At 44.7% G+C, this 22,027-nt stretch overlaps 1 protein-coding gene across 1 annotated transcript; it reads right to left on the bottom strand.

The window, feature by feature from the left end:
* Window positions 1-1,539: 1,539 nt before the first annotated feature.
* On the bottom strand, window positions 1,540-22,013 carry GNB5 (G protein subunit beta 5). The gene is made up of 10 exons (XM_010717248.3): window positions 18,911-22,013; window positions 17,242-17,283; window positions 16,546-16,622; window positions 14,950-15,082; window positions 11,121-11,264; window positions 7,963-8,054; window positions 7,796-7,844; window positions 5,373-5,469; window positions 4,291-4,457; window positions 1,540-3,579 (listed from the first exon to the last, which is right to left on the bottom strand). Exons 1-10 carry the CDS (start codon window positions 19,148-19,150, stop codon window positions 3,568-3,570), a joined length of 1,053 nt encoding a protein of 350 aa, XP_010715550.1. The 5' UTR covers window positions 19,151-22,013; the 3' UTR covers window positions 1,540-3,567.
* Window positions 22,014-22,027: the final 14 nt, after the last annotated feature.

The raw sequence follows: 22,027 nt of genomic DNA, 5'->3' as shown, positions 1-22,027 counted from the left end.
GGCCGTGAGGTGGCTTCGCGCTTTCCCGCGGCGGCGTACTGGTCTGCTGGTCGCGCCCGAGGGGCTCCAGGCTGCGGGGCTGTGGAACGGGCGCGGTTTGTGTCCGTCGAAGAGATGCAGCCGGATTGCGGCAGGCAAATGGACGGCGCGTGGGACGTGGGACCGGGACGCTTCGCTACAGCTGATGAAAGGGCAGAGAACAAAAGCAGCCCGAGGTGCCGCTGCTCAGTAACAGTGTTGAGTGCCCGTGCGGGACGGCTGCACTGCCCCACAGCTCTGCAACGCTACGGATGAGTTGTGCGTTCACACACAGCCGTCCCCCTGAGCCCCGTTAGCGAAACTAAAAATAAAGCTGGACTCAATCCTGTTGTAATTTCTCAGATCGCTATCGAGCGGCCCGATCTCAGAGCCACTACTAAGGCAAACTCTTGGTTTTACATCCCCATATTTGGTGCTTTTTGTTTTGCTTTCAACCGGGGAAATATGGTCTGTGTTTATGAGCTGGAGTTGCGGCTGGAAGGCAGCACAGCTTTTGCTTTTCAAAAAAAAAACACACCAGGGCTTTTTGCTTTTTAAACTCAGGTTTTACCTACGATTGTTAATCCTGGAGCAGGAATTTCCTATTGCATTCCTCAGGCAGGAGAGGAGAGGGAGAGGCTGCCATCGCTCCGGCGATTTCCTCTTCCACCCTTCCTGTTTATACAGCGTTTGTTCAGCAGGACGAGACCGCCTGACAGTGACTGCCGCTCCCTCGCACTCACATTTGGAGGCAGTGGCCCTCAAATGTGAGACCCCGGCCTTCTCCATGCAGGGACAGCCGTGCAAGACCTGGTGCCTGCATTGCTGCTGTGAGTCGCACTGTGTGGGCACTGGTGTCACTGGGATAGGCTGGTTCAGCACTTCCCCAGCTCTTCCGAGGAAAGGAAATGAAAAGATGTGCCTAAATTAAGGTGCTGCTGCTTTTTTTTTCCCCGCATCTAAACTGAGCACTTCCACCAGCAGCCTGCACGCCGACCGCAAAACCTACATGGAAATGCAGAGAACAGCTGGTCCCAGCACGACTCTGCTCTGCTGCATCTCAGCGCATTCTGCACACAGGATTTACCCAGCAGTGACAGACGTCCGTGCCCTGTGCTCACTGTGTCACACTGCAATGTGAGGACAGTCCCGGGCTCTTGCAAAACACATACTCTGCATTTTCCAGCGCATTCTTGTGTCATTTCTGGAAAGAAAACATCACATGTCAGCTATGAGCCTTCTAAGCAGGAAAACACAACCTGAATCCCAACCTTCTGGAGGCAGAAGGAGCTCAGAGGGAGGCTCAAGCGTCTCCAAGGGCTGCTCTTGCAGTTCTGGCTCTGTGGGTATCACTAGAAGATATTGCAGAAGCAATTTTCCAGTACATCTGGATATTGCCCTAGATTTTTGCAGGGCAAATGACCTAAAAAGCTATATGGTGCAACAAGTAAATGACAAAAACCAGAAGCAATCATTACCATTGCAAGTACTTAACACAGAAAAATGACCAAGAACATGCTCTCAATATGCAAAATACAATTTATTGTATTTAGGCCATTCGTAAGTATCAACACAATGCAGTATGTTTGAAACAAATATCTTACCAATAAATACTATCTAAACATTAATATCTTTTGATCAAAGGTGTACAGTGTATTGACTCAGTATTGCACAGTGAGCTCTATATGACATTACAATTTCTGTAGAGCATTTGTTACAGGGATTGTTTGCCACAAGTATTCCAAAGCATCAGGGTTGCCTTTTAGAAGCAGAAACAACTGAAATTTCATGAGGGACTGAAGGCTGATACACATATCAGTGTCCTAATTTAACTGGTCACGGATTCATTGGAACCCAATGTTTTCATGAATGAAAAAACTTTCTTTCTACTACAATCTCTCTCTCTATATTTTTAAATCCCATTTTTTAACAGACCAAGGATATTATCAAACTTATGTGCACGGCCAACTCCAGTGATGGCTTGTTTCATCTTGTTCCAATCTGAACACAAACCTTACTTAGATCTGTTCAGGATGTGTCTCCTTCAGGCCAGGCTGTGCCAGCCCCCAGCAGCTCTCCAGCACTTCTCTCCTTGCATCCCTGCTCATATTGGACTCAGCACCCATTCATATAAGCAAAGGTGACAAGCTGTAGTCTCAACTGCTCTCAATGTATGAATGCAGATACATTTACAGATTTGCAGATACAAATAGTTCTACGCTCAACTATATCTCAGCTTTATCTGAATAAATCTTAGTTGTACAGCATCAGCTGCATGTGGGGGTAGTCCCACCAGTTAGTACCACATCTCTGTACCCCCACAGAGCCAGATACTGCAAGCAGTGTGGCCAGCTATGGTGCTTCCTTGAAGCCCAGCTGCTCCTTGATCCAGTGGCTTGCACAGGCAGGATTTGGCTCACAGCAGGCCCCAGCAGCTCGCTGCCATCCATTCTCATACCCAGCTTCAACTGCATTGCCTCACTCCAGTAGGAGAGCTGTTCAAGCAGGGGCTGTACAGTTTGGCTTCTAAGATTTGGCCCATATTGGCATGAACTTGTGCTGCTCTGATGTTACCCAAGGATCTCAAAATGGGAGCATGCTGCCTTAACACACATTTAAGGCTACACTGCCTTGCCCAGGGGTGTGAACTGCTCAAAATGCAAATAAGAATCGTGATCATAGAATAACTGTGACTGACTTGGAAAAGACCTGACCGTCAGTGTAATTGTGCTAGAGCTTAGCGTTTAGTATCCCTTAGTGCTTAGCATGTAGTATCCTTTAAGTAAAGAAAATTCACTCAGCAAGTGATACAATTAAAGATTTCTAAGAAACTACTGGTTAAATACTACCTCATGATTATGTAAATCATGTTTATATTCCTCATCTTTGCATTTATCATTTTGTATATATTTAGATTCTTTATATTCAGGTAACAGAGACGAAATACTTATTTCAATCTAAAAAGACAGTAGGAAAAAGCAGGGATTTAAAGGATTCTCTTCTGTACAAAAAATACATTTTTATGGCAACAACTGGTACCTTCCCAACAGGGCCTCTGCTTACTATCATGGTTCAGTCAGCCACAATGACATCACAAAGCATCAAAGTTGCTTTTCTTCCCACTTTTCAACACCAAAATTCAATGCACCACTATGGAATGTTTCCAAAACCTGATGCTACAACCTGATAAAATCAGGAATCTTTTTTTTGCTCTAAAAAGGAACTCAAATCATGCAAATAAATACATAATGTGCACTGAAATACTCATTTCTATGATACAGATGACTTCAGAGAAAAGTCCATTTATAATTAACTAAACTAGTTCTAATAAAATACTTTCAAAACAGAATCAAAATCATTAACTTTTACCACAAGTTCATGTTTGCTATGTGTTCAAGCAGATTATGTTCTACCTAGCTGTGTTGATCTGTGGGTTCAGTGTCACCCCTTTGTAGAGTAATGAATATCTGATTTTCAGGGAGCCTTCTTTAGCTGTTTTTGCAGTCTAGGTAATCGGTCTTCATTGGATTCTGCACGCAGGATCTCATGTTAAGCCCAGATCTGCAGAAAGAGAGTTGCACAATCATTTACGACACTGACTAAATACTAAATACTAAATTAATTAAAATACTATAAAATATAAAAATAAAAATATAAAATATAAAAATAAATCAAATACTAAATTAAAATTTACCAAGGCAGTCAGATTAGAGATACAGGGTACCAGCAGCAATGAAACCATTTAAGAAGCAACTTCCGAATTTCCTTGGCTTCAACAGCTCTGTGAACCCTGTGTGGCAATTTTTCAGTTTGAATTTTCAGTTCACATTTTACACTGCACGATTTTATATCTTAGTTAGTTGTCATAGAATCATTTGAGTTGGAAGGGACCTTTAAAGGCCATCCAGTCCAACTCCCCTGCACTGAACAGGGACACCTACAGCTCCATCAGGAGCTCAGAGCTCCTCCAAACTGATCTTGGGTGTGTCCAGGAATGGGGCACCCACCATCTCTCTGGGCAACCTGTTCCAGCATCACTGCTCTTACTGTAAAATTTTTTTCCTTGTATCCAATCTACATCTCTTGTCTTTTAGGTTGAAACCATTTTCCCTTGTCCTATCACAACAGATCCCGCTAAAGAGTCTGTCCCCTTCTTTCTTATAGTCCCCCTTTAGATAGTGAAAAGAACTTGGAGAGTCAATTTTCCTGTCCTAACCCCTGCCCTTGCCCCTTTCTATTAAAACAAACCAGCCAGGTGCCCCCAGTGCTTACTCGTAGAGTGTGGTCCCAGGACCCTGAGCAGAACGCTGTCCCATCAGGAGAGACCCGCAGGGTGCTGACACGGTTCTCATGTCCAAACAGAATAGATACACGGGATCCTTTCAGCACATCCCAGACATTTATGGTGTAATCATTATAACCTGCAAACAGCAGACGACCTACAAAGAGAATGAGATTTCAAAAAACAAATTCTTTAGTGGGCAACGAAGCGTTACTGCAGCAAAGGGAAGCAAGCAGCAGCCCAGCCTTCCCATGCTGACATACACACACACTGCCACACTGTTATCCCTACTAAATACTAAAATAATTAGAAAATTAATTAGTTGAAAATATAGTTAAAATTGAGATCAGTTATACAGAATCTGCTTAGTCATTAGAGATGGGTATCAGTCCAAATGACAGCTGACCAGAGAGCACTTCAGCAGTTAACAAAGGCCAACATTACTTTGCGCAGACTTGGACGAGGAGTTGAATACAAATGGTTGAACAATCAGTGGACAAATTGTGATTCTTCATCCCCAGTGGGACCAGCTGTGGTGCCCGTGACCTTCACAGAGCCATCTACATCTGTCAGTGTGCTGGGCGGAGGGCAGCTCGCCTCATGCTCAGCCCTGCAGGAGCCCCCTGGAGCAGGGCTGGGAGGAGGCAGAGAAGATTCAAGCACACATCTCTGGATCTGCAGTGAAAAATGGTAATGGCTCTGCCTTCGTGCTCTTTAACATACTTTGAGTTTCTATTAATCATTTATTATCCTTTAATAAACTATTTATGTAAGCGTGCGTTATAGTCAAGTTACATTTCATGTTTCCTCTGAAGCATTTTTAATAATGATTGTGAAATTCTAGCCAGCCGTAGTTAATGGCAAAATATTTTCTGCTTTCAGCATGACCAGGAAAATACTTTTCACTGCTACAAAGTCAGCTGGGCGACATAACGAGTAGTTTTAATTTACAGAGAAAGATTTTGGTATTTAGTATTGGTTTTCAAATGCTTTGTCAAGTTAAACTGACAAAATTTGACAGTCTGCCACCATCCCAGCACCAATACCACCACCTCCTAAGTTCAGTTCTCACCACTGAGAGAGAAATCCACACTGGATGCTCCAAAAATGATGCTCTCCTTGGAATAAATTGCTACTTCTCTGTCTGCACGAAGGTCGTATAAACGGCACTGACATTAAAACAAAAACAACATATGTGTCACAGTAAAGATTGGAGTCAATGGTCCCTATTTTTCATTGAAAAAATGTGATTGGGAAGGCCTGCACCCTAGCAGGTATCACAGAAAATGCCTGCTTGGTTTCTTTTATTTCTGCCCACTACAACTGGGACTCTTCTGGAAGCTAATGAGGATCTAAACAAAACCACGCAGCTTTGTATAAACTGAGTGCAGAGTTTGCTTGTCCAAACCTCTAACCTCTTCTGTACATCTCCTTCCTGTCCTGCTATAAGAAGAGCAGTTTTGTTTTGGGCCATGGATACCTCCTGGAATTTCTCCCACTCCCAGCCTACTCTCTTGCTTCTCCTCTGTGGTTTTCTGTGTTAGAGTATCCTGCTGCCTACTTACTGGCTGTTGGCACACTCTCTAAGATGAACATTTCAGCCATAACATGAGCTTCAGAGACAAAGAATTAAATCTCCAGTCAGCTCTGTTAATACTGCCCACGTGATAAGGCCAGTCCCTTGGCATGGAGGGAGCCTCTATGCTGTTCTGTGCCACGAGACAGGACAGCAAGCAGCCTCTGGCTGAACATGAGGTCTGTCTGCTTGAAGAACCTACGTGAAAATAATTTAGGTGAGATAATACATTTTTCACACAGATCTTTGATTTTCATTTCTTATGGAAAATCCCCACTCACTCTAAAACCCTTATCATCTCCCAGCACACTTTGGCTTGCTTAACATGGAAAGAATGCATAGACAGACCAGATTTAATTGCTATTCAGAATGGCAATCTGTTAGCCCTGAAATCACAAAGCACTTTTCAAACATTTGAACTGAAAACCTTCTTTAATATGTTAAGCTTAAGCAAACCCTGACCAGCTGGATTTCTTAATATTAAGACTTAACTTGTGAAGAACAGCTGATGAGCAGCCTGCACATAAAGGAAGGGCTGTGCCATTGGCTGGGCTGTGCAAAACTGCAAGATATGAAATGTCCATGTTTCCGTGAATGAATAATTCTATCAGACTGTCCTGATAGGGAGTAAGGGTCACCTCAGGTGAGAGCACTACTGTGTGAGCACATTTTATGGTTTTCCTCCATGCAGTCAGAATTACGTGTTCCTCAAAATCTCTAAGTATACAATCAGGTCAGAGATAGCCATCAGCACACCAGTCTGTAACAGGAAAACACCAACCTCTTGGCTTAAAAATGACATGGGTGGAAACTGCCAAAACTTCTGTCAAAAGTATAAAGACAGCATTTCCCATTCTCCCATCAGCTCAAAATAATTAGTAAGCACAGGAGCCAAGCTTGTGGTACTGGGAATCAAAAGAAAGCACTCTAATTGGAATTTAACAATGGACAATTTCTTCTCACTCTCTCAGCATCTCAAATGTTCACAGTACCACAACCAAATGTGCAGAGATGCACTGGGCTCACCATACAGCTAGAGGTATTAATTTACAAGAGAAGCTTTTAAAACCTAAAAAGCATCCAGAAAAGAAAATGGGAATGATTCTGTTGAGTTGAGCCAGTTTTGGAGCAGACTCAAAACATGCTTCTAGGCCAAAGTATCTCAGAAAGGTTCTTCACCCTCATGCACCTCAGTGTGATGTTTGACAAAGCAGGTGTCAGGCGCCTCCTGAAGGTCTGCTCTCCAGTTGCAGTTAGGTGTTGACTAACATTACCAGTCAATATATACTGTGTCCTCCTACCAACTTACTCATAGATAGATAAGATCCAATAAGGGCTACTGTATCACTAGAATGCCCTGGATGCACTGACTCACTGCAGTGAGTCAGGTTGGCAGGGAGGAGATGGACATGGGGGCCACCTGCTCACTGCCCTCAGGATGTACAAAGCTGCTGAGGCCAACTGGCTGCATCTGCACAGCCCCACACCAAGCCCACAGCCACTCTGCTTGCTGTGACATGCACATTTGTGTGCCTTTGCATTGTGCTGCTGCCTCCGATGGGCTGCAGGATTTATCTGGTTCTTTCTACACTGATTGTGGCTAACTATATGAAGCCAAATCTCTTCTAGTAAGACAGCTAATTTTGATCATGAAACTTCAAACACAGAAAATCTGAAATTAAGATTTGGGCAGTACCTCATGTAGAACACTTTGCAATGGTGACCCTCAAGGCATTACTAGATCTTTTTATATATACAGTATTTAATATTTTTATATTATAGCATTATTGTTTCCCTAACTTTGGTGTTGCAGGCCCAGCGTAGCCACTGGCAGATTTCTGTGAATATGAAGTAGGCTTTTAGAACAATCTGACCTGAGAGGCAACAGAACTCTGAATTATGCTGCTGAATCAACATACCGTGGCATCATCTGAACCAGAGGCAAAAGCATCTCCACTTGGGTAATATCTGTGCATGAGTGAAAAAAAGAGGCAGAACACATTACGTTATTTGGATAACTCTTCAAAAACAGAAGCAATGCATGGCTCAGCATCCCAAGCGTGTCCTCTCCCACAAACACACTGACCTGACGCTGTTGATGTCTGAATCGTGGGTTTCGAATGACTGGATGCACTGACCAGAACGCATGTCCCACACCATGGCTTTCTTGTCACATCCCTATCAAGACAAAAGAAACTCACTACCGTTGTATAGACAGTGACATTCACCCCTCATGTATCCAATACATGTGTTCAAAACCAGCTACATTCATAGGGCTCTGAACGTCACAGCTCCAAGAGAAATTAACCAGCAAAGCAGCTCCAGGACCTGTCACACCGGTACCCCAGAACCTGATGCAGCTGCAGTAAGGAGGGCAGTGTGCCAGGAGGGTTGGAACCTCAGCGGGTGCTGCAGAGCAGCATGGGGGCAGTGCTGCTGTGGGGCGCAGCGAGGTCAGAGGGAGAGGGGCCCTTGTGTATACAGGGCAGGGTGTGTTCACACTGACCAGCACTCAGTGCCCTGCTCTGCTCATGCTGCCACTGCATCTGCAGTCTCCCTGCGGTGCAGAGCTGTATGACTGACTCACTCCCTTACTGCTTCACATGCTCAACATAAATATTAATACCGAGCATTAAAAGTTTTATGTTAAATGCTTTTCATACACTGAAACTGAAATAAATGTCTCTTGCCAAACCAGAGTTAACTCCTGCCACGACTTGTAGCACGTACATGCTTAATGGCAAGGCTGGATGAGAAAAGAAGCATGACAGCATTTCAGCTCATCATCAAGCTCTAAGCCACCCAAGCTGTGCTTAGAAAGGACTGTTTAACACTGAGTGCTTCCTAAGAGGTGCTTGGCACCAGTGATGTCCTCAGTCATGGACCATCTCATACCTGCAGGAGCATGTGGTTGGTCCTGCTCTCAGCTGCAGTGTTTCACTGCTGTCACAATAGCAGCAGCAAGAAAAAGAGCATAGACTTTTCTTTTAAGAGTGTTGGGAGGTTTTAATAAACACAACCCTGCTGGGGAAAGGCAGAAGGTAAGCTTAGCTCTGGAGGTGGCTCAGCCTCTTCAAAAGGGTCCCTGTTGCCTCCGTGCTGTATGGGAAGCACAGAGCAGCCCAGGCAGCTGCCGCTCCTGCTGTGCTGGTGCATGCTGCTCAGCAGACTGTGCCACGCATTATTTATTTTTAAGCAAGTGTAATTGCTGGTTAAATTAACTCTCTTCACAGTTCAAGTGTCTCTTTATTTTTTGAAACTGTCCTGTAAAATGAAATCCCAGTTTTTTACCAATGATGTCATTATTTAAGTTATTCATTATTAAAATGTTCCTTCATACCAACTTGCAGATTCTGTGTAGGCGAAACCACGCTGCATTAAGAACATTTTGGATTCAGCACATTTCCCTCAGAAGCTCTGCCACAGCCCTAGCCTAGCCCTTCGCATTGCTCCCATGTGCACCATTCTTACTGACCTCCCTGGGGCCAAGACCAAACTGACAAGCTGCTGCTTTAACTGCAAAGGTTTGAAGGAGAAACCAGCAAGCACCTGTGGAGAGACGGTCCCATGAGTGCTACCCACCTTGCCCTGAGGAGCAATGCTCCAAGGGCTCAGAGCACAAAGCCTGGGGCTCAGCCCTGAGCTCACCCAGCTCTATAAGTCATGCTGTGATTTTTAAAGGTTATATATAACAGCTCCCATTCTACATGCTGTTGCATTTGCATCGCTTATTCAAGCTCAGGATTGCTGTACTGCAGAGCCCCGGTATACAAGGAGACTCTCTGTATCGCTTTACATTCAGGTTGCACCACTTTGGCTATGCCAGTGTCAACTCAATGTAAGACAGACCTTCACTAAAGTGGTGTTTTGCTTTTCATGAGTTAAGTGAGTCTCTGTGAGCACAGACATGCCCAAGCTGCTACACTGACAAAGTATGACATATTCTCTTAGCAGTACCATAGCTGCTTGCGATTCTTTGCCCTATAATAAGCTGAGCTGTTCCCAGGGAGAATGAATCTGTCCTTTCTGGGAAGTGAGCTCAGTGGCAGGAAAGCCCGGGAGGAGTAAATGCACTCGGATGGAATTAGCTTTCAGTCACGCTTCAGAGCAGCTGTGCTAACAGCAGGCAAACCGAGCCAACATGCTAGGCTTTGCTCTTGGTGGGCCCGCCAAATTTGATAAAAAGAGCTGTAACTGAAGAGGTCCAGATTTATCGTGCAGGGACAGGACTGTGACTCTGTGCACAACAAGTGGAATCCTCTAACTGACAGACAGTATCCTCCAGCACAAGGGCTATTTCTACCAGCAAGCACAGGACATGTTGTGCCATCACCAGTACCATCACCAGTCACTGGTAGCAAGGGCTCATCTCCCAGCTCCTAATAGCTCCTACCTGCACACTTGGCTTCTGAGTTGGGAAGGACTAGCACTCCCTCAAAAAGGAGCTAAGATCTACCGCATTCACCTCTATGCCTTGTTGTGCCTTACTGTGTAGCCATGGCTCAGCTGCCTGGGGCAGTGCTCCTTCAGCAGCAGGACACCATTGGGAAGGTGCTCTGATACTTCCCCAGAACCAGTCCTGTGGTCCTTCAGGGCATGGGGAGCAGCGGACAGCATGTGGCTGACGAAGGGTCTTTGAATGCTTCTGGTACCACTGGAAAGCATAGGGGACTCAGCAACAGCTGAAGATGTGGCCACACCTCATCTCTCTGCACCAACTTGTGCGAGGGTCCAGCCAGCGCCCAAGCTACAGATTGGCTGCTGGGGAGTGGTTGAGCAACACAGCGGCATGTGCATTATTTACAGCCCTGCATTGGTGCCCTGAGCAGCCGCTGGCACACCCTGCCCGGCTCCAGAGAGCTGGGCACAACAGAGCCAAAAGCAGAAGGGTGTCTGCTGTGGTGGACTCACACCTCTGTCTGCAGAATGAGCCTGCAGCTCCAGCTCTGAGCCCCTTCCTTCCTGGGAGAGGTGTTGTTTTGATCTCGGGCCGAGTTGCTTTGGTGTGGGATGGAATCTGCTAAGTAAGCATAACCGCGGTCACACTGGGAGGGTGGGTTTGACCCCACAGTCAGAAGTTTAATTTACTCCAGATTGAGACATCTGCTTGCAATGAGAGGATTGCAGTGGTGCTCCCACTACATACTCCAACGCTTCTTCAATAAGATCACGAGCCTCCTGTTTTGCTGCCTTTTCCCTCCCACCTTCCTTAACTTGATATGATGATAGGAAGCTCCCGCTTACCCCGGAGACAAATGTATTTCCAGTTTCTGAAGGAGCCAGATCCAGGCACAGGACATCAGCTCCATGCCCATGGAAGCTTTGCAGAAGCTGCCCGCTCTCAACATCCCACAGAGCACAGGTCCCATCTCCACTTGCTGTCAGGATCTATGGAACATGGCAAGAAAAGTCACGACACAAAAATCAAGAGATAATCAAGCTTTCAAAGAAACTACTGGCATCCTAGCTGTATGCCAAGGACAGCTTTAACTTCAAGAAATACTATACAATAAATCAAAGCCATAAAAACAATCCTATTCTAAGCTGAGTTTGTGTTTTTAACTTTTAAGGAAAGAAGTGAGAGTGGAGAGAAAAGGAGAACTGACACAGCTGTAACTACATAGTGTTTCAGTAATGGTCAGTTTTGTGCAGCGGGGTTTGAAGAACAGATGCCCTCAGAGATCTGCTGATATTTCCAAATCCTCCAAAGAGATGGTAGAACCAGACTGGTATTTTTATCTGTCCCTGTATTTAACTCTACTTTAGGCTGCTGGAATTCAAACTGCTCAAAGAACTGTTGGAGTTAAGTATGCCTGTTGCGGTTTACCCGCTTAACTCCTCAAGTTTTTTTTCCGCTTGAAATTACCAGATGCAAACCAACAAATTGGGCTTAAGACATGGATATTCTGAAAGGGAAGCAAGCCTGTCTAGACAGTTGTTTGACAAGTCCATCACCTCTCACTTATCCAAAACCATTTATGTGTGAAAAGGCTTGAACAGATCTTGACCAAACAGAGCTCACAGCTTCCCTCATCTGCTACAAGCATGTGATCAGTGCTTGTGATTGCAGCTAAAGCCTGATGATGTTCAATTGTTTAGAATTTCCCCTTGGCACCCAAAACTATTATGCAGTCACAGATTTTATAGGTCTCTGTGCACAGACATGGAACAGAATAGGGTGACCACAGAACAACTCTGCATGTTCTATAGTTCTGTGACCTTATGAAGTCTTTTGCAAAGATTATTCTCATGTTCAGTGGGGAAACTCGAGGATCCCAGTAGGTAATTAGAGATTAAAAAGAAAATACTTCTTAACAAGAAAATGATCATATGATCATGAAACCATTCACAGAGTTGCATAAAAGTTAAACACTGATCACTTTGGAGCACTTTGACAGGTGCTCCAAAAACTCCTCCTAAAAACAAATGTCTGTAAAGTTGCAGAACAGCCCATTCCAAACCCTCCTGCAGAGTCACAATGATATTCTGGGATATAGTATAGCAGATAGATAATAGTAGAAGAAAGCCCTGAATTGTCTTTCTGACCTGTTTTTGAGCTTAGGTTAATAAAATTCTCTATTTTGAGTATGGTTTGCACTTGGATGGAGAGTGAAGGTACTGAGTGAGGAATGAGAACTCCCAGATCTGAGCATTTGCTCTTGTAATAACATGTAAGAAAGAAAGATCTGATGGAAATAGGAATAGCTAAAGACATAAGGTAGAGATTTGTTGGCAGTCCAGGGCTCCAGCTAATACTGGAATTGAAGTCGATGGTCACTATGGGTCCCTTCTGGCACCAAGAAGCAGTGCTGCACGTGGCAGGGGACAGTGGGCCATGCTGGGGCTCACCATGAGTGCAGGTGCTGGGGTGGGAGCAGCAAGAAGGGCCACTCTGCCTTCCCCACGGTCACATCCTGCTCCTTAGCTCTGTCACACTGGTGCTATGGCTGCCTGCCCCATGAACAACACTTGAGATCCCAACCAACTCTTGCTATTAATACACACAGAGCATCGTCACGTGAGGAACATTATCGCACTGCAGAGCTGCAGATACCTAATTTAGGAAGTGAGGCTCCCAGGCGCTCTGTGTTGGGGAAGCTCACTCTGGCAGGACTGATCTGTGGGGCCCGGGCTGATTTGTGCAGGTTGCCCAGCTGGCAGCTCAGTGCTCCTCTTAGCCTGGGATGGCAACATGATGAAGAACAAAGATGGCACCTCCTCTTTCAGCACCTGTGCAGCCTGAGATTGGCTTTCATCAGTGATGAGCCACCTCTCATCAGATGCCATGGACACACCAGTTTCTAAGATCCTTTCCTGACATTCATTCTGAAAACTGAGTGTAGGTTCAGAGAGCAGATGAGGCAGAACAGCAGCAATCACAGCTCTGGCAGTGGGTGCTGGGGCTGCTATGGAGCTCTGCACTTGGGGAGTTGTGCTCCAGGACAGGTGACAGGGCAAGTCCTCCAGTGACACTGCCAGGAGAGCAGAGCTGCACAGTGTGCCTGTTGCACACTTGGAATTACTGCATGATTTTAATTCTTAAGCCATTACCTAAAGGGAGAAAAGAGAAACAAAGTGGGGTTCTCTGGGATGCCCTATATAACAGAGTTCTAACAGAAGCTTAGCCAAACCATTTGCTTGTATTTGTTTAAATAGTAACATACGGTGCTATAAACAATCACTTAAAAGCACATGCCTATCAATCACAAGAAAATTTCTTCAGAAAAATCTCAGAATCATTGAATATAAAATATCTTAATCCACTGTGGTGCAGTATATCAGCACAGTTTGCTGTATTTAATAAGGAGGAAAAAAACCCCTAATTTTTCCTTCTATTTTTACTATGAAAAATACATAAATTTTTTCCTTTCATGGGATTTAAATCTTGACACATATAGGTATGGACAAGAAAACAGATGACTGGTTTTGCATCTCATCACAGCCATTCCAGGTCACTTAGACTCCCCTCCAATTATGCAGGGCTCCTGCACAGTGAGGTCAGGGCTGAGCAAGCCTGAGCCTGGTACCTCCACCACTTGTTTCCATGACAATCAGCCTGAATTAGCACCTCAGAGTCATTACAGAATGGCAGACTGGCAAATAACAACATACTTTTGGGCATCTCATGTCTTGAAATAGAAGCAATCAGAGCTGGTATTTCCTTCAGAAGAGCTCTAAATATCTGCAAGAAGGGAACAAGGTATTCCCTTTCCAGCAGCTCTGCTGACACAGAGCATGATTTAAATGCTCCCTTCTGCTTTCTTTTCTTTCTTTCTTTTTTTTTTCTTCCTGAGTGCACTGAATAGAATTTCAATACAAATTTGAAAACCAGAGTGGGCAGGGAGATTACCCTGGCTCCTTTCAAAGTCCTCTGTGTTTCTGTAGTGATATTCACTACAGGAGGAGACTAGCCTAGTCCCGGATGATCTGCATTTTGTCCCTAGCTTTGCCATAGAGTCCCACTGTGACCCTGAGCAATCACTGCTCTTTGTGCTCAGCCCTCCATCTGTGAGACAGGGACAACATCACTGTTTTCCCTCAAGAGAACACATCATGGCAAGGATGGTTCTCTGTGTAGTCATCCTTGAGCTCGAATATGTTACTTGATATGAATAAAAAATACTAAGAATTAAAGTTGGCTGGACATCCACAACAAAGCAGGCAACAATGCACACTCCACCAGCTGGCAAAGCAAACAGCCAGCCCAGTTCTACTTGAACTGGTGTTGGATTTTTTTTTCAACTATTTACATTAGTTCAAGCTCCTAAAAGCATAAGGCAGCACAGAGCCAGTGGGCAAAGAACACAGAGGGTACGAGCAAACATTCTCTGCCAAAGACACAGGCTTTTGCAGGGCACAGGCACAACAGCCTGGCCACTGGCTGTTACAGGCTGTCACAGAAGCTTTTGCAGCACATTCATTGCCCCTCAGTGTCCCAGCAGCCCTGCGTGGGGCAGGATATGGCTTCGGCTGCTGAATGCCTCTTGTGCAGGGAAGGTTACTGCATCGCATACAAGTGTGGCTCATGTTAGGCTTTGCTGGACAGTGGGCAGCGGGCAGGGGATGCATTTACCTGCATGTCAGAGTTAGTGAAGCTGCAGGCAGACAAGTAGTTTGTGTGCATTGCAACCGATTTCTTCTTTGCAGCCATATTTTCATTTTTGTCAAATGTCAGAGGGTACACAGAACACTTGTTGTCCAGGCCACTGGAGAGAGTAATAATAGCAAATAACAGAGAGAACTGGTTAAAAGTGCAACAACAAAAGGCAAGTGGTGATAAAAAGGAAACCACCTGTCAGTGCTGTGCTACCAAATCCTCATGAGCGCCAACTTCCCTGTATTGTGCTGGCCTGGACCTCACGTGCGGGGAAGCCCAGCTGCCTCACCAGCCTGGCTACGTTACAGCACATCAACAGCTGAGGCTCACTATTTTTTACCCTCATCAAGTTTATAAATGGCACTGAATTAAACCTTACAAAAGTACGAGCTATAAGGTGACACAGTCACTTCAGGGTTAATTTTTTCTATTCAGTCAGAGTGCCATTTTTCTGTCATGTGTCACTGTATTAGCATTTAAAACATCATTATTTATGTACATTAATAAATTTGATATAACTCCTATGGAAGAGACAGCATTGCAAATAGTGGATGTGAAGAAAAGGTCTTTTAGGAGAATCTGGAAAAATACCACCAGAAACACCTACCCCTGCAGCTGGTGTGCCCCTCCTGGACAGTCACACCAGTCAAGCTGTGTCTCCCTGGCCAGCTGTGCCCACCTTGATGCCTTTGTAAAGCTGTGGTAGCTCAGCCATGCCTTGGTCCTGGATCTCCAGGACTCCAGCAGGTGCTTGCTTTGTGCCTCGTATTAACTGCACAGTGCTTAACCAACGCCACAACAGAAATACAGAACTAGGAGGTGCGATGCAACTATGTCCCCCCTGTCTCTCTTACAAGAGCTTCCTTGTCATTCTTCAAGTTACAGTAAAAGTCATACAATTTCTGCACTTCATCTCCACAGACATTCATGGAATCTTTTTTCCGTATTTGCGAGCTGCACAGTAAAGTCTCTCTTTGTTTCCTTCTCTTGCCCCGAGCTTACTTTGTCTGTCTGATCCACCCAGTCCCTTTTTAAAAGATCTTTTGCCAACTTCTCTCATTGTTTTCTCCTCTGCAAAAACTCAATTTTTCCAAACCTGAGCCCTCAGAAAAGTTGAAGATAATTATGAAGGACAGGGTCACTTCCCCCCACTCCATCTCGGCAAGATCTATTCATATGCTGATAATCCTTATCATCCAACCTTTCTCTCTACCTCTTAGAAAAAAGAGAGCAAAGAAAGAATAGGGTTAAAACCACTCTCCCTTAGAAGATATATCCAATGCACACAATCAAATTGGAACAGAGAACTTGCATGCATGCAGAATTCCTAACCCATGATATAAATGCTGAAAGAGGATTATTTACCATGCTTATACAACAGATGTTATTGCACTGAAGTCAGTGGAGACAAAATGGATGAGCCGTTATGGGACTAGAAACAGAGGCACTGAATATAATCCTCCCATCCACAATCAAGGCACGCAAGCTTCTGTCGGCATCTTGTGAAGGCACCAGGAGATCCCTGCAAATCAAGCCTCTCTGCATAAGTAGCTGGGGAAACTGGAAACTTACCCACAAGCAATGGCACATCCAGACGGGGCATACGCACATGCCATCACCCAGGTACACGGCATCGTCACAGCGTGTTCCTGAAACACAGTATCTCTTTAAAACTTAGACATCACTACTTCCCTAACCCAGCAAAGCAGCAGGAGGATAGCTACCTGACTATTCCGTCCTTATTCACAAGCCCCAGACTGAACATGTTTTATTGAGGCCACTTGGTGCTGTAAATGTCTTCACTGTGGTACATATGCCGGTGAGTTAGAAACTAGCTGTATTTTCACAGCTGTCTGAAGAAAGGAGAGCCCTGCCAGGGCTCGGAGAACCAGTATCATCATATCACAGTGAACATCATGGCTAAGAATCCTGGTGATCACACAGCACCTTGCAGAGCTGCTACCCAGGGAAGACTTCCTTTTAACTAGCCTGGCTTTTCCTCCGGCCCAGGGGCATCCCATCAGTGACAAGACTGGATTGGTATATGCTGCAGACAAATAACAATGTCCTGATGGGGACTTTGCTCAAAGATAGGTGAAGGGAGATGGTGTGTGTAGGCTCCTTGCTCGGAGGTGCTGGTGGAGGCTTGCAGGCTGTTCCATCATCCTGCTGTCAACTGTGCCACCTGTTCGCCCTCCAGAGCTCCACTGTACCCCACTGCTGTTTGCCTTATGCACAGAAATCAGACCTTTGCTGACTTTCACCTACCTTGTTGGTAGTGAATGAATCCCACACAATCACCTTCCCATCCTAAATGAAAACACACAAACAGAGAGAGATACAACTGTCAGCTTACTTCCCAAATTTGGGGGAAATTCTGCTGCTCATTTCTATCCTCCAGTCTGTTACTTCAAGACATTTTTGTCTCCACCTTAACAACATTACGGTGGTTGCAGTGAAGCACCAAGGAGATGCTTCTCACTAGCGCTAGTTATTTCTTTAACAAAAAGAAAATTCTATTTCTTTGAGATTACTGGTGTTGGATTAAAGACTGATCTCTTTTTAAAAGGGATCTCAAGCATGTTTATGAGAACTGCTTTTGTCTGCAGAACACAGCTGGAACGGAACCGCCTCAAGAAGCCATTGCTACCAAGCACTCACTTGCCTCCTTTCAGCCACAATGTTTTTCCCCCAGCCTGCAATCACCATCTGCAAAACCAGACACTTCTCCCATGTAAAACCTATTGGTGGCTCAGTGCAAGGCCTTACAAATACAAGAGGTGACCTGTATTACAAGTCATTTTCCCAGCTGGCAACACGCACAGAATCATTTATGGACACTGCAGTGTTTATTCATTTTCCTTTCCTGTCTTTTTCTCTTTACTTCTTGCTACACTTACTTCAATTATCCACTGCTACAATCAGCTGAATAGCAATAACAACACTCCACTGACAGTAACTTAATCACTTTGTGTATGCCAGCAACAATCATGCCAGTTACTTTGCCTTAAGTGCATCATATTGGTTATCCTCCCCATTTCATGAAACTGAAATGTTTATTGGTGAACAGCAATTGTTGCTATATCTGGACTCGTTTCAGTTCTTAGAAATGGAGACAAAATGCATTACAACTTTACTGTTTAGCTTTTTTATTTACACAGTGGCATTTTAACCACTAAAAAAAGCCGTCACATTAATTATTTAAGCTTTGATTCTCCTTGCTGGAATCACCATGAATGGTAAAAAAAACTCACAGTAACTGAAGGTGGCTTGCAATGCAGATTGCCTATTTTTATCCCTCTGGTGAGACCCCTGACAGATTTCATACAGGTCAATGAACAGCTGTGTGATGCAGTGAGCTCACTTACTGCCATACGGGGTGCACGATGAACCAGGGGATCTAGAAAGTAATTATCTCATTACCTCCTACAGCTCATGAGATTGGGCTTGAGCAGGTGGTGGACAGTTTCTCAAAACGCCCAAGTAAATGCAGTAACTTTGGCAGATTGTTTGAGGCTTTTAAGGGCACACCAATCATACAGATTGTAGAAGAAATGTTTGCACACAGAAATCTCTGGAAGCATTAATATTACTTTCCTTCCCTTTTCCTGATTGTTTTATGTTAACACATCAACTGAAATCAGTACCGAACATTACGTCTGTAAAGACCAAGGCAATAAAAGTATGCATTCGCCTCAGATGAATTCTTTCTATTTTCTTTTGCAATAGAGAATACAGGGAAAAACTGTATATGAGTGCAGAAGAAACATTTAGGGTATTAGCGTGTAGTTATGCTCAGATTTGTGCTCTCTGAACAAATATGCTGCGATGTACAGCATTAAGGGCATGCTGAAAACATTGTACAGCACATAGTACAGCTAGAAGATCTGTAAAGTGTCCGACACTGTCTTTGAAAAACACTCATCCAGTGGCATACCTGAGAAGAGCTCACAATTCTTCTTTTGTCTTTGCACCAGTCCATACAGAGAACTTTATTTCCGTGGCCCTTCAGGGTCCTTCTGGTCTTCATCACAAACTGGCCCAGTGCCTCCACACGCTCTGCCACCTGATGAACTGCAAACAGCTGATGGTTAGGGAACCTTGTATTGAAGTTCTGCCACAGAAAACCTTCGCATTCGTGAGTAATGTCACTTGGAGGAATTAATTCAAGAAACATGAGCCTATATGCAGGCCAACAAAGTCTGCCTCAGAACTGGCAGGTGATAAAACCAAGGTGGGAGGTGTATGAATATATCCACCAAATAAAGATATGGATGAACTCACTCACAGATTGAATTCCAGGGCTGTAGCAGCTGAAGCACTTGCACGCTATCGTTTCCAATATAACTGGAAAATCAATTATTCACCCCCTTTCCTCCCTCTCACTGACTGAGGGAAACCCTCAGTCTGACTGTGGCTTGAAAGAGCATCCGCAGCCTAACGCATACCCTGAGGTGCTCGGCAGAACTGAAGATCACTGCTGTGTCTTGGAGGAACTAATCATACAAAGGGGATAAGCATCAAATCTCAGAAGTTTTCACTGTAGAGTGCTTGTTCTGGGTGTGAGACTCAGTGTGATATAGGTACCAGCTACCAGAGACCTCTTGCTATGCCATCTCCGCTGGTGGCCAAGGGAGTCCTGAAGGCCAAGACACAGCTCTGACTGAGCAGGGAAATGAAGGTGATCAGAGGGCCAGAACAGCTCTCCTGTGAAGAAATATTGAGGGTGCTGGGCTTGGAGAAGGCTCCAGGGAGACCTCATTGCGGCCTTCCTCTACTTGAAGGGAGCCTACAAGGAGGAGGAAGACTTTTTACAGGGGAAGACAGTGACAGGAAAAGGGGGAATGACTTTAAAGTAAAAGACGACAGATTTAGGTTAGATGTTAGGCAGAAATTCTTCACTGAGAGGGTGGTGAGGCCTGGGAACAGGCTGCCCAGAGCTGTGGGTGCCCCATCCCTGGAGGTGCTTGAGGCCAGGCTGGATAGACTCTGGGCAGCCTGGTTTGGTGGGTGGCAACACAGTAGGAGGGTTGTAACTGGATGGGCTTTAATATCCCTTCCAACCTAGGCCATTCTATGAAAATAGGATCCAGTGCTATCCCATGTCATGTTTGTCCATGATGAAAGATAATATAACACAGCTGCTGCTAGCTAAGGGGACAATGCTTGACTCAAATCTTTAGAAATAAATGCAGAAGCTCACATGCTTTAATGAGTTGGCGGATGAAATGTTAAGCTTTTCAGAGCTTTGCTCCATGCCCTGTGGGACAGGTGACTGCTCTAGAGCAACGCTGCTGCTTTACCCTTTGTCACTTTTCTAGAGCAGCTGCAGGCGTCCTTCACTTTAAGATCAATCCTTGGCACAGGATCAGGGGAAAAATTTCTGCCTAAGGCAGAGGCTGATTTCAAGTAGTTTAGATTTTCAAGAGTTGTCTTTCAAAACCACCAGCCTTGTGGGCTGTGCCAGAGCAATGCTCTGCCTGAAATCTCCACTTGCCCAGCCTCCCCCAGCTTGGAGCCACGTACTGCCCACCATCCCTGACCATCTGACCCTGCTATTTCCAATAAGAGGTCAGAAACAAGTTTCTGAGAAACTATCCTATAGGCTCACTCAGGAAAAAGTACATTTTCCCCCTACTTTTGCCCACTGAAACCCGTTCAGTGATCCAATCAGAAGACATGAACACATAGGACAGGAGGTTATTAAGGCAGCTGGAAAGACACTTGTGTCCAGAACATATCTGAAAAAACAAACGTTTCACAGACAATAGCAAAGTGTTTCCATTATGTCAACACAACTGAGACTCTGTGGAATTGTGTGGTTTGGCTTTTACGTTCTGTGAGGACGCTTATCTCCAGCCACAGCCATAATAACACTGTACCCGCCTAGCACAGGTTTCAGACTTAGATAATTATTTTGAAGCGTTCTCTGACATTGTTTCAGGATAGTTGAAAATTATGCACTCAGACAAATAGATCGGCTGCAGCCAGTAATTAGCTCGAGTGGTTTTACAAAGGTCCAGATAAAACATGCTATTTTTATAGAGCATATGGTTTGGCCCAACAGGAAGCGGGGATTTGATGCAGATATCACTGGGTCTTTGATGTTTTCTGTGCTGCAAGTCCTAATGATATCTTCTGGCCTTAAAAAGTTATGGCTCACACGAACACGACAAACTGCTTTACTTATACTCCAAATTTTAAGTGATAGAATTGAGTCCCTAAAACTGTAACACTGTGGCTCAAGTGCACGTTTGGTATTTCCTCTTTCTGTCCACATTTTTGAGAGCTGCTGTTCCAAACCCACGGAACAAATAAGGGCAGTACCAGTTCAGCCAGCTGTTTGCTTTGGGAACCACAGAGCGAAGGTCACAGATGAAAAAATGCAAAAGATACAATTTTAGATTGAAAAAAAAAAAAGAGAGAGAGAGATGCTTTATTCTGTAATTTATAACCTCTGCAGAAATCACTCTTGGGGATAACTGAAATGCAAAAAAAAAACTCTGATACAGAATTGAAGAAGCACTGCTCTACATGAGCATAAGGACATGGAAACCACATCATGGCCAAGCAAGCAGCACCTTTCAGTGTAAGTTACAGATTTTACGTATGAGAAAAGAGGAAAATATCCTACAACTACAGCATCATGTCCTTTTACAGCATCACTCCAACCATGCTTTCCTGAGCAAAGGTGAATTTAAGTGTATGCTGAAGGGTCTGTCAAAGAGAGGCCCCACTGCTACTGACACAGCATTGGTGCTGTATGGATGAGACGATTTAAAGCAATGTTTCTGTAATTAGGCCATCCCCCTTTCCTTAATGGTTCCTACTGACGGGGTGTAAATTATGACCATCTAATTTAGACCAGAAAATGCTCTATTTACTGCAGACCAAAAATAAAAAACACGCCACTTTTAATTCTTCCACAGCTGATATTCAGCAATTCTTTAGGAAACGACGCTCCTTAACAAGCTCTCGGGTGAAATCCCGGCCTCGCTGAAGCACCTCCCCACCAACTTCCCCGGGGCCGCCTTTAATCTTTGTTCCCGTCCCT

Source organism: Meleagris gallopavo, chromosome 12, assembly GCF_000146605.3.
Source record: "Meleagris gallopavo isolate NT-WF06-2002-E0010 breed Aviagen turkey brand Nicholas breeding stock chromosome 12, Turkey_5.1, whole genome shotgun sequence".
Lineage (NCBI taxonomy): Eukaryota > Metazoa > Chordata > Aves > Galliformes > Phasianidae > Meleagris > Meleagris gallopavo.
The sequence above is the reverse complement of the archived record's forward strand: the minus strand, read 5'-3'. Positions and strand labels throughout refer to the sequence as shown.

Excerpts from the sequence above, each read along its gene's own strand:
- GNB5 (XM_010717248.3), bottom strand. The coding sequence starts at position 19,150 with ATGTTTCTTGAATTAATTCCTCCAAGTGACATTACTCACGAATGCGAA. Across the intron at positions 8,055-11,120 it reads GAAATACATTTGTCTCCGGG|GGATGTGACAAGAAAGCCAT; the intron begins GTAAGCGGGAGC and ends TTGTCTTGATAG. Across the intron at positions 7,845-7,962 it reads TCAGACATCAACAGCGTCAG|ATATTACCCAAGTGGAGATG; the intron begins GTCAGTGTGTTT and ends ACTCATGCACAG.